Below are 13,390 nucleotides of genomic sequence, written 5' to 3'. Positions count from 1 at the left end.
ATTGAATTTATGGTTGGGTAAATTTTCGATGTACATACCTGAATATATCTACCTTGCAGGGGTTTGAATAATAACCCTGTTAGTATCGTCCTTCCATACACCACCAAGTAAAAATTATCACTTCCCTCCTAGGCTTCTGGGCAAAATTGAATGACAGTTGATGCAATAGTATGGGGGCGGGACATAAGGTAGAGTTTAACAGCCATTATTGATTACTGTACAACTCCTCTGTAGGAGATACTGCTTTTTATGGGGATGGAAATGTTATCCCGATATACTATAAAAGATACTCAGATTTCTTCACATAAAATGACTTTAACGCTCTTTTCTTCGGTTAGCTTTCTTCGGGATATGATGCCACTTCTGCTCATAACACAATTGCTGAGCACAATTTCTTCTTCTTCATCATCATCAAAGTCAGACGAGATATAGATTTTTTTACACTAGTATTATTGACCCAAATAATATTTTGACAATGCTGTGCATTTTCCTGAATTATCGCCTTAGAATGCTTCTTTGTCATAACTCTTTGGTTCTAGGAAATGATCTCATTTTGAGCATCTTCTGTAATGAGTATTTAAGAAGTGCCGTTCTTTAATTGTTTCATTTCCTTCATTTACCAGGCATATGTTCCACTTTTATTGAAGTTTGTGACCTATGTGAATCGTTTTCATTCTATCTCTTTCTATTTGAACATAAATTCAGCCTATAGAAAAATTGAGCTTCTAAATTATGCTATCGGGGACTTAAAAAATACAATATACACTAGTAATTATCAAAATAATGAAAACTTCTGTGAATAAGAGTGGCGATTCAGAATACGCTTCGTTAGCATTAAAATATAATTCTGGATACCAGAATTTTAAATAAAAATGTTATATATCGTGGTAGTATGAGGTAGCTTTAGTGAAATTACATAGTCTTGCATTTTTGCCAAAAGATTAAAATGTCAGACTCTCTGACTTTTAAAGAGGTCAACTTTTATTACTAATTGAAACAACTGTGACAGAAGCATCCCAGTTTTTAGGCCTTTCAAGAGGTCCGGTATCTAAAATCATGACAGCGTATTCACAGCGCTGCTTGACAAGTTTGGCAAACTGGAAGAAACAAACGAATATTGAAGCGGATTACAACAACTAAAAAGAAAATAACGAAGCTAAAGTGAACTCTGAGCTCAATAAGCTTCTGGATTCTCATTGCCAATAATTACGATTAGGAGAAACCATCATAGGCATAACATTTATAGCAGAGATACCCAAGACGCTGTCAAGCTGTTAATGTCAAATATCGTCTTCAGTGGTGCCTTAACCACAACACCTTGTCGATTGATAAGTAGAAAACGATTATATGATCAGAGGAATCATTGTTCACACATTTCCGCACAACAGAACGGGTACGCATTTGTAAGAATCTGCACAAGCGTATGATCGTTATTAAATCCTTCCAGCTGTCAGGTATAGAACAGGATCTGTCATGGTATGTTCAGGCCATGTAATGGTTTTCTGCTGGCCCAATAGGGACTATGAAAGGATAGATATCTGAGAACTATAGAAAAGTTTTAGTTGATAGAGGGTCCATCTTAAGATGGAAAATTTGATTCTTTCAGGAGAGGGAATTTTCCAGAGAAATAATGCTTCTATTCATGGAGTGTGACTTTCCAAATGTGGTTTGATGAATATGAGGATAAAAAGAAACATTTACCTTAACCCGTATAATCTTCCGATTTCAATATATTCAAACCGCTACAATCTATTTTAAGGTTTTAAATCCGGAATCTGCTTCCTCCACTGGATATCTATCGGAATTTTCACATATCTTCATGAAGAATGTTTCAATATTTCTCTAAATACCATTAGTATTCGCATAATTGGATTCCCAGGGAAATCCTGCTGCGTTGCATGCCAAAGATACTTCTACACCTCACTAACCCTGCTCCTGTGTTCATTTTGAATACTTACGTGCTGTGTTCAGGTCCAGGTGGATACAATGTTTCTTATTTCAATTACTAATGATGCTTTCATTTCCATTTTAGAGCAAAATTAATGGAAGAATTTCTTCTTGTCTTTAAGGAAGTATTCAACATTCATGTTTATGCATATTCATTCACATTTAGTTTAAAAAAATAAATAGAAAAATATCACTTTTCTTTTTTACATAAAATATGCCTAAGTTAAAGTTATATTAGATAAATTTCGTTACGTTTATTTGATATCTTCAATATTGATTAATAATTAGTATACGTTAAAATTTACATTCCTTTCTATATTTATGCCCTTATAAGGACAAATTTACCTGCCTATTGACTGTATTTATAATTTAGTAAAATTTTTCCAACTAAGCAAATGTTGAAATGATTTTATTCACAGTGATTCAAGTGCGACTTACATATGCATTTATCACATTTCATGCATACATTTTTAAATTTATTATCTGACATACTGAGATAGAAACGACCTCTTTTCCTGCTGTGTGTTTCGGCATTAGAATTTCCAAAGCATTTCAGCTGCGCAGTTTTCACTAACTCAGCTGCAGCTTCTTGAAGTAGGACACATCTCTTCTACAAATATGGTTTTATATTAATGGCATAACAAGAGCATCAATAAAAGTTAGCCATCTTCTCCGGCAATTAGGTTTCTAGCTAGCATTTGCTGTCGGGAATTGCATGTATGCATTCATCGCTAAATTATCAAAAATATTCAAAAATGCACAGACTGACCACCTTTTACTTTATTTCTACAAGAATACTCTGAAATAATTATATCTAAGATGTCTATAATACTTTAAAAATAATTATAATCAAGATTGCGTGACACTTTTCAAATTTTGAAGTGTTAACTTTTTTTCAGAGTTTCAATTGTATATTTTGAATAATAACACATTTATTTGTTTTGGACATGTATGGCATTCGTGAACACAAATAAAGATGTATAAACTTCCTTGATTCAAGTGTGGAGGAATTCAGGAGAAATGGAAGGTTTATTTCTTCTCATTGTTCCAATCAAAAGGCTATATTCTTTGTCAGTAACATCTGTCCAAGTGCATGTGAGGAAAAGAAATCATCACATGTTATATCATGTCCCTTCAGACCATAAGATAAATAAAAAAAACTACCATAAGATCTTTTTCAAGTGACTTGTTTCTTGACCTTCTAAAGTATAACTGAATATTCCATATGTAACTTTTTTCATTTTCGCAGAAAAGGCAAAATGTTAAATCGTGTTTTACTGGTGCTATAGGCATGTATCATCTTAATGGACAATTTCCTCTGAAAAAAACTAGCTGTTCAGTGATGGTCACATATGCCCTGGGATTAAATGTTTTGGTTATATATCTACTTATTTATCCAATGAGACATAGATGGCTGCAAATTTATCCTTTTTATTTCCTACAAGAACATATCATGCCTTTTCTTCTGTGTCCTACAAAGTTTCTATATATTTATTGCAGGATTTGAATGCACCAGCAATCAAAGTATATTTTCTCTTCAACCCAGTAAAATTATTAAGTATAATTATTTCGTTGTTTTTGATCGTAGTTATAGTTCAAAAAAATTAGAAAAATAGTCATTTGAAAAAAAAATATGAAGGCAATAAATGTCACTTAAAATTTATTTTTAATTTAAGATAACGTAAAAATCTTTTTAATCAGATAATAATTTCTAAAATCTAAAAAAAAAAATCGTGAAACATAAGAAATTAAAAACCAACCCTGACTAACTAAGAAAAAGTTAATTTTAGATATTAACTCACAAAAATTTAAGTAGAACGTAGACAATATCATTTTCCACTGCTTAGGTATTGGTATTTAGTCGAATGTGGAAGTTTACAAGATTTCAATGAGAGAGCAATCGAAGAGTGTTTTCTTATATTATGTTTCCTAGACTTTCTTTGAGATCCAATAAACATATTTCCTAATTCTTGATTTTCAAATAATTATTTTAAATTGTAAATATTTGTAGTTAAAAAGACAAATTTTATAATAGAAAACAGGTGATTAAAATATTGAATGATGCATTACTGTTAAAATGAAAAATTCTCTTTTAAAACGAATCCTCAATAAGATATAACATTAAAATATTGATAATTTTTTTTTCAGTTTTTGAATCTAATCTGATGTATTTGTTTTTTTCAGATATTCCTCAGGAAAAGAAAAATTCTGTTATAGAAAGTAAGTACATAACCATTAAATTTCTCTTTTTTTCTCTATTGCTTATTCAGTCTTCTTTGATAATTTGTTAAAATGAATTCTTTTATTTATAACACACTTCTTAGCAACTGACTAAAATATCAGTAAATTTAGCTCAGATTGACAACCTGAAACTAAGTTAAAAATTTAAATATTTTAATTTAAATATTTTAATTAAATATAAAAAATTAAATATTTTAATTAAATATAAAAAATTAAATATTTTAATTAAATATAAAAAATTAAATATTTTAATTAAATATAAAAAATTAAATATTTTAAATTTTAATAATAACCAAATTAAATTGTCTTTACACTTAGCATCAGTTTAAAATAATTGTATTAAAACTACAAATATGGAATAATTTATAATTCTAAACAATTTATAACTCTATAAATACATTGTTCATTAAATTAATTGATATTTGTAATGAGTGCAAATGACATTTATTAGCTATTAAATATGGGATAGAATATATGTGATAAAATGCATCCCTAAGAAGCAATGATTTATGCATTATAACTGATGGATTTTGAAGTTTTTATAGCATGTCAACTTCATGGTCATGATTAAAATCACGGCAACATTGAGTTAATGCATTCAATAATATACATTCAGTGTTCCGTACATTCCTCCGTATACTTAAAATGCTGATTATATTTACATTTTCTGCCAGCAAAAGAAAATTAGACTACTGCGCCTTGGCGTAATTTAAGAAATCAATGGTGCGACGTTAAACGTTTTACCTCTTTCCATCAATTCAACAGCATACCACCACTTCCATTAAATACTACATGGTCATCCAGAAGAAAAGATAAATAATTGCCAGTAAAATCACAATTGAACTTTTGTTTGGACGTGCCTTCTAATTTATTTAAATATTTAAATTACAAGATGAATTGTAATAACATATTTCTTACGTGGTTTCTGGGGTGAACATTGTTGTTGATACTCCGCTCTTTACAAGCGTCACAATATTGTGAACTATCTTAATAAAACATTCCACACATAGAATGACATAGATAGAATATAAAAATTTTAGGTACGGAATTGTCAGATTATTGTTCCAGAAATAGTTCTTTGATATATAAAAGTCCAAAATTCCTGACTTTCGAATGCTGTTCTTATGTTTTCACTCGTCAAATTTGCGACTCCTGATAATTCGATGTTCTTCTTTCTTATGACTGTTTCAATTGATGTCAATAAGACACATTTTTTTTTACAAATATTATCTCCATTGGCGTATTATTTTGTATTTTTCCTTGTGATTGTAATTAGAGGGTATGTTCGATGTTCAGATATACAATTCTATCATAGAAAGACAAATTATTAGATCTATTCAATAAACGATAGTTTACTATATTTATTTGGACTGAATTTCTTTTAAAATTAGTCATTATAAAGTTAGTTCCTGCATGAAAAGAAATAGAAAATTATTTTTCTACATTTCCATTTTGTTTTCAATTTACAGACGTATTTCATTTATTTGACATGAATAATTGATTGCGAAATTCGAAACTTAAATAAAAACTTGCTTTCATTGAATTAGTCTGAAAGAATATTTAATAATACATATCTATATATTTTCATTTATAAAAAAGCTAGTGTTCTAAGAACAGCCAGCGAGAAGTTCAAAAATATAAGGTAACTGAAATACTTGAAGGAGGGACACCTTGTTTCTGCATATAATAACTATAATATGTCGCCCGAGGAAAAATTCTCGTCATCTTCTCAAGAATAAACCTTCATTGCCATAGCAACAAGGAGAAAAAGCACGCTCTGAAAAGTTAATCATAAGTTTTGATGCATTTTAAATATATAGCTCGAAGAAAAGTCAGTTTTTTTCTGCACAAGGAAGATAGGCAGATTATGAAGAACGGGATTTTTGAACAAGGCAATCGATGCAATCTTTTGAAGTATTTTATTCCGCATTTAATCTTTTGATGATAACACAAAAATATATTTTTGTGCAAAAGAAATCTTAATAATTAGAAATTCTTAAGGCTATTTAAATTTTTCATGGTGATTAGGATTTGACATTTCAAAATTTGTTGTTAAACTAGGAGAGTGCTTGTAAAATCAGAATATTTTAAGTAGAGAAAAAAACCTACTTTATTATTGAAAGATGTCATTATTTTAAGTAGAGTAAATACCTACTTTAATATTGAAAGATTTTATTCAAATTTTACCCACTCATAGAGAATTTCTTATTCTCTGTATGCAATTTTTAATTAAACAGCTTATTAGAAATACTATGTATTCACTTAGACAGTAATGTTCAAAATTATATTTCACATTATTAATGTCACTACAGGCTTACGGTGACAAACTTTCAATTAAACTAATATTATTCGGTTAATCATGTTAATGATTACATTGATACTATTAATAATTTAAGAGATGAATTATATTGTTACGAATTTTTAATGTTTCTTCCCTTTCTCTTTGTAAGAAGAATAGTTTAATAGATATCTCTAATGAATATTGATGACCAGTTGATGATCCCCAGTCATAACGATTAATTAGTGACTCCCTTAACGCTCTTGCGACGAATGTAATTACTTTGGTGACAAAATCGACGATTCCAGAAACTGTAAGAATATTGGCGATAGCTCCATTACATGATTTTCAGTTATCTTTTCAGAAGATATTTGTCCTGTTACGGAAATTAATGAAACGCTGGATGATACGATTGAAATCAGCAGAGTTTTAAGTGAGTGAGAGTAACAGATAAATCGAAAGATATGATTAGGGGACTGAAGTGTCTGTCATGCAAGTTCTCTTTGACATTACATATTAACTGCTTCTGAGCTGTGGAAGTGCTGTTCTTGCGTATGGTTTATTCTTTGATTTATCATATATGTATTCGTGTTTTCGTGAAGAGTAAAGCGTTGTTATTTTTTTATTAAGCCTGTTGTTGTAGTTTTTTTCCTACAAGCCACTAACGAATTTTGGATAATTTTTCATAATAATTAGTTAACTATGTTGGCAAAGTAAAAATAATAAGTGAATAAACATAATAGAGTCACTCCAGTCATTGCAACTAAGGACTTCGTAATGTTTTATGTTGCATTATCACTCAAGCGATAAGACTAGAAAGTGAATGGTAACAAGTCATCATTTATGGCATATCAAGGGATCACAAGCTTTTCTACAAAATACAAAATTAGTAAAATCGGTGAAATGTTTGAGGCTGTTAAGATTTCTATCAGAATATGTTTGAAATGAACTAGTATTTTGATGATATATATAGAGCATTGATGATATATTTAAAAGCTATTCTTATGAAATAAAAGTTGACGAAATCGGATCACTGCTTGAGGCTGATAACTGTTTTATAGAATTTTCTCTAATAATAATTCACACCTAGACTCTCTGTAATCACACATGTTTATTACTCATATAAGTTACGCAGATATTAAACGAAATCCTTCTTCCTTAGCTTTCAACAATTCAGACATTCATACAAATAAACAATTTGACGAAGCAATGAAAACGATTTATGCTTGAATTTGACTATAAAATCCCTTTATTCGAAAATATTTTCAAAAAATTTCCAGAATTCCAGAACATTTTGCGCAATTCACTTGATATCACTAAAAAGAGAATTTAATTTAAAATGAAAAAAAAAATCAATTACAATTTTAGAGAGTTGTTGTGGGAAAAAGCCATTTTTTAAATTTTAATTCAATAATATTCTAATTCCTTTTTTTTAAAATCTCTTCCAATATCATTTTTACTTCCTTAAGTACGTATACGCGAAATGGTGTCTTTATGCCTATCATTCGTCTCTGTGAGGCACTGGACTACACACATATTCATCTTCATTATTAGTGGAGATAAATTTCACAGATATCACTTGCTTTTAACAATGGAATAATCTCACGTAATTAAATATTTGTTAAAAAACTGAAATGACAGTTCACAATTCAGTGCCTAAAATTGCATTCTTTTTTTATTATAGGAAAGCTATTTAAATCTCTTCAATATAAATTTTCTTCCTGAAAGCAAATTTTAAAAATGGAAGCAATGGAAAGCAAATTTTAAAAAATCTTCTTTCATATGTGAACAAATGCATCAAATAAAAACTATTATATCTCATGTAAATGTATATATGATTTTCTTTTTTTGATATAAAAATATAATTTCATATTATTATTTAAGTTAAATTTCTACTCCTATCTGATATCATAAAAATATATTCTTAACTTAAATATGGAAAGGGCGAAATTTTACTTTAATTATATGATATGATAAATAATATTCTTATTATAGCATTAGAATGTTAATTTGTGTCAATATGCATCATACTGACTTTACATTTAATTTGTGAATATCCGTGAAAGATCACACATTAAACTAATTAATATTTTAAACATAAGTAGTCTTAAAATTGATTTCATTTTAAATATAAAATTTTTTTCATTTCAATATGTAATTACAAATACATATTCAATAACATCTTTCAGTTAATATTTTTATGATTCATTGTTCCAATTAAATATATTCTGTAAAAAATTCTCTTTCAACATACATGAACATTACTCATAAATCTGAAATATTATTCCACGGAATTCTGATTATGATTCCCCTGAATTATTATTTTCATTTTTGCCACGAAATTTTTTTTCGTCACTTATTTGTGGGCAAAAAATTTCCTCTGGGAAGGATGAAATTGCTAAGTTAATGTGATAAATATTTTTATATGCCACGAGAAAATTCAATTAGTATAACTATTCACAAATTAATAACAAAAATATTTTGAAAATACTTGATCTAAATATTTTCTTGTTGCTTTTAAGTACACACCGCCTTTATAATATTTAGTAACATTAAATTAAATTTAACTTATTTAAAGAGAATCTATTCACCATATATTTATATTTAAATTGAATAAAGTCTGATATTTTTAAAATGCTTTGTTGTGGAATAAATTTAAATTTTTTGAGGAATTATTTTAAATTGGAAGAATTAAACCTTAGTAGTTAAAATGGAAGTTTTATAATTTCTACTGTATAGGAATAAGTTCCTTTAATTAGATTAAAATCCCACTGAAAATCACCTGTAATCTTTAGCAACAGGTATTTCTCAAATCCACTGATGTATTGTATTATTAAACAAAATTTATGACTGGAGTAAGATATTCAAAGGACAAAATACAACAAAGAGGTTTTTTTTGTCATTATATTAACTCCGATATTTTTATTTAAAACTCATCGCATTTGGTTAGCAGTTTTTGTTAAAGGAAATATTACTTGCTTTTAAATTCAATAAAATTTTCTAATGCATACTATGAAGATTATGATTGCCTAAATAAAGTAATCTTATTCATCAAATTGTAATATATTTCAAAACATCTTACTTTAATATACTTACTATGTTTCTTATGATTTTTTTTTTAAGTAGGATGCTCCCAAACAACAAGGATGCATCCACTGATAAATTCCATTAAAATTTAAATTGGGCAGATGCAAAGGAGTTTTAAGTAGCAAAGCGATTTCGTTACAAAATGTTTATTCAACACAAATTTACAGGTTGAAAGAATATTCATTAATAGAGGCATTAAAATAATCCTTTCACGGAATAGATGCAATAAAATATAATTCTCTCATAAACAGAAAGTTAGTGAGTAAAAAAAAAAAAAATACCTTGTGGCTAATCCTTAACAACAACAGGTTTTTACTTCTATGAAGAGGAATTTGTATGATTTGCATGGAAAGGACTGGAGATGGAACTTCTACGTTAGCTAAAGGACTCTTTGAAGTAAATGTATATGAACAATCTTAACACAGTCGAATCCCATGATATCATAAGCTTAAAAGTGTAATTTTCTACTCCATTTGTCTTCTAATATTCTCATTTTTGCAATTTTACTGTCTTATTCGTTATAGAAACTACATAGACGTTAAACAGAATCCTCCTTGCTTAACTTTAAAAACTGGAAGAAAATTATACGATTAAATATTGGATGAAATAATGAATGTGGTTTAAATTTCAGAGCGACAGTAAAATCGTTTTGCTGAAAATTAGGCAAAAATATTTTTATAATACTTCAGGACAAGTCTGAAATTCAGTACAAATTTCCGCAAATAATAAAATGATATCATTAAAAACATAGTTTTTTTGCATTTTAAGATGATGCAAAAATTATTTTTTCTGCTGTAGTAATTTTTGAATTTACGGCGGTAAAATTCTATGATCTAAACTCTCCAATTTTTAATTAATTTAAATTTCAATGGAATTATTTCGAGTTACAAATTCTAATTTTCCAAATTATATATATATCAATTTGATAGCTATAGCTCTAAAGATCTGTTTCTGTAGACTGCCAAATTGTTATAGAATCTCATTTATTATTTATTCAATATTATTATTATGAATGAATAATATATTATGGATTTATTGTTATTATTTGAGACTCATGGTTATGAAAAGCATTTCAAAATCCATCACTAGGGATTTTCAACAGGTTATATACAAAAAATATTTTTTTTCTGAATTCCAATATATTTTTAAAAAATTTAATTCCAAATTCACTATTTGTGGCATCGAGTGTGAAATGATCTAATTATATGATCTGGAAGTTTGAAGACGAAATATCGATTCATATTCCCTTCTTGTCGTCAACCCTCGTTAAGAATTCAGTATCGAATCGGTACTCAAAATGTGACGATGGCATTATTAAATTAAACATGGAAGTTTTCTTACAATTACTTTAATTTTTTCAAATAAGTTATAGAAATAATCGCGTGTATCTCAACCAATACCACATTTCTGCCACATCTCATCATCTGATATTCAAACCAATCTATCTAATTAGATGACAACTTGACTATTATGCAGATGGGATTCATCTAATTACATAGAAGATTTGGTATATTTATATTATACTGCATTATATTGCAGGTGAAACAGACGGCAATCAACGTGCAAAATATGAATTGAATATCAGTGAGACTTTCAAAAGTTTATTGACATATATGGATGCAAGTATTTTTAAAGAAATTAAGATTTTGGTATGGCGAAACAAATGTTTAAAATCAGGAGATAATGAACTAGAGTAGCAACATAAAAAAGAAAACTAAATTTTCAAATTATCTGTTAAAATGAAAATACGACTATAAATATTTTCAAATCCATTTTAAGGTGATCTGACAGTTTTCTTAAACTTTATATACTTGAAACAAAATAATGTGTATGGATATTTTATTTGTTTAAATTTGATATGATTGGAAATGTTCATAACAATAATTTATCAAAATTTTTAATAGTAATTATCTAATAAAGATTTTTTATAAACTTATAAAAAATACTAAATTGTAAAAATATCTTTTATTAAAATCCATAACAACTTATTGAAATATGTTTTGACAGAAATTTTTTTTAAAAAAATTTATATTATAACACATTAATTAATTTATTCTAGTACCATAAATATTTCATCCAGATGCCTCCTTATTATTTTTCATCTAAATTTAACTGATCGCCGAATTTTGAAGTCTCTTAGAGCTGTTTTAACACCAAAAATTTTCAATAATTAATAACAGTCAAGACAATTTATTAATTCTTGGTTAATTTAATTGATATAAAATAAAACAAAACAATAAATAATCTATGAGAAATATTATTATTGCTTCTAATAAGTGTCTTATACATGCAAAATATAAGCAAAATTATCGTTGCCACTCATTTAATTCACAATTCAAACAAAAGTTTAATATAATAAATATTTTTTTCAAAAAAATGGCAATTTTATTTTTTCCCTTTTGATGATCAAACTCTTTTTTGAAAGTTTTATATAATTAATCTTGCTAAGAATGATAAACCGGTTAAATTCGAAAATACTCAAGTGAATTATTTTTTTTTATTCCAAAATTAAGAAACATAATCAAATGATTTGTAAAATTTTGTAATAGTAATAAAGGGTAATTGACACAATTATTTTAATTCTCTTTTCCTCTGTATAATAGTTTGAGTGAAAAGCTGATTCTTTCCTGCATTCTGTTTAACTTACTTTCCTATTACTTTTTATGTGTATGGTAAATCACGTTGTGTTAAAGAAGCGGACACATTGGAGCTTTTTGTAATTTATCCTTTAGTTTTAGTCATTTAAGATGAGGATTAGGACAACGAATGTTATAATTTGGTAGAATAAATCTACACTTTTAACTGAACTTTAGATTCTTGTCTTCTTGATCTGAATTGGAAAATTTTTGAAGCCTCAGAAAATGTGCAAATTTCTATTAAATGTGCGCTTCATATCAGTCTCCTATCTTTTTTAGAATTTTATGCGGCTAATTACTGTAAAGATAATAATTACATAGCAATTATATAGCGCCCGTTAGAGCGGCGCCCTGAAACGGAGTATAGGGAACTTGATCCCACACCATTATCACGTGAAAAAACTATCTTAACAAAGTTTTCTCATTTGAGCTATTGATTTAATTCTTTCCCACGGTTTGATTTTAAACATTTAAGTTAGTTAATTTTCGGAAATGCCTTAGATCCAAAACAGAACAGATCTAGATATAGAAATGCTATATCTCATTAGCTATGAAATGGCTAATATCATGGATTCTATGAGTTTTATAAATTTCAACAACCTATCATTCGGGCACGCAACTTTTTTACAAAAAATTTCTATACGTATATTTTTGTATCAAATGTTTCTAATTCTGAACAAAATTAATAAAAATTTTCGTGTTAAAAAATGTTTACTCGCAGAATCAGTAAGGAATTTAACCAGAAATTGCAGCTGCATTATATTTAATTTCCACATAAAGATAACGTGCGAAGCAGTATTTTTAAGTTTGGACGACACCGTGGCGTGAAAACAACACATTCTTCACAATTTATTTCGCCACTAACACAAAAAAAGAAATAAACTCTAATAAAATTAGTTGAAATCCTTACGTCTGGAATTCTCGCACAGTTTATTTTTTGAACATTTCTTTTTCTTTATATAGAGGCAATTCTGTTTCTAGAAAGAATTTCTCTTCAGAGAATCAACCTGACGTTAACATCCACCGTTAGTGAGTGAAAAGTCTTAATTATTTCTTTAAAATTCAAACGGATGCTGATGCTTTCCTAATTGTGCAACAACAAAGATTTGAACTACAAAGGCGAACTTTTTGTGCACGTGCATTCGTTTCGTTGCTAGCAATTCGTAATTATATATTTTTAAATATACTTTTCAGTTGGACT

The 13,390-nt window shown here is 28.0% G+C and overlaps 1 protein-coding gene across 1 annotated transcript in view; it reads left to right on the top strand.

Moving 5' to 3' along the window:
• Positions 1–13,390, top strand: part of LOC129961970 (agrin-like) — a 309,476-nt gene that overhangs the window by 111,325 nt on the left and 184,761 nt on the right. Inside the window, exon 4 of the mRNA XM_056075621.1 lies at positions 4,132–4,167. Within this exon, the coding sequence (XP_055931596.1) occupies positions 4,132–4,167 (36 nt within the window). The remainder of the gene's footprint in view (positions 1–4,131; positions 4,168–13,390) is intronic.

The sequence above is a fragment of the Argiope bruennichi genome, chromosome 2 (assembly GCF_947563725.1).
Source record: "Argiope bruennichi chromosome 2, qqArgBrue1.1, whole genome shotgun sequence".
NCBI classification, from domain to species: domain Eukaryota; kingdom Metazoa; phylum Arthropoda; class Arachnida; order Araneae; family Araneidae; genus Argiope; species Argiope bruennichi.
Note: the sequence above shows the minus strand (reverse complement) of the source record. Positions and strands in the feature narration are given on the sequence as shown.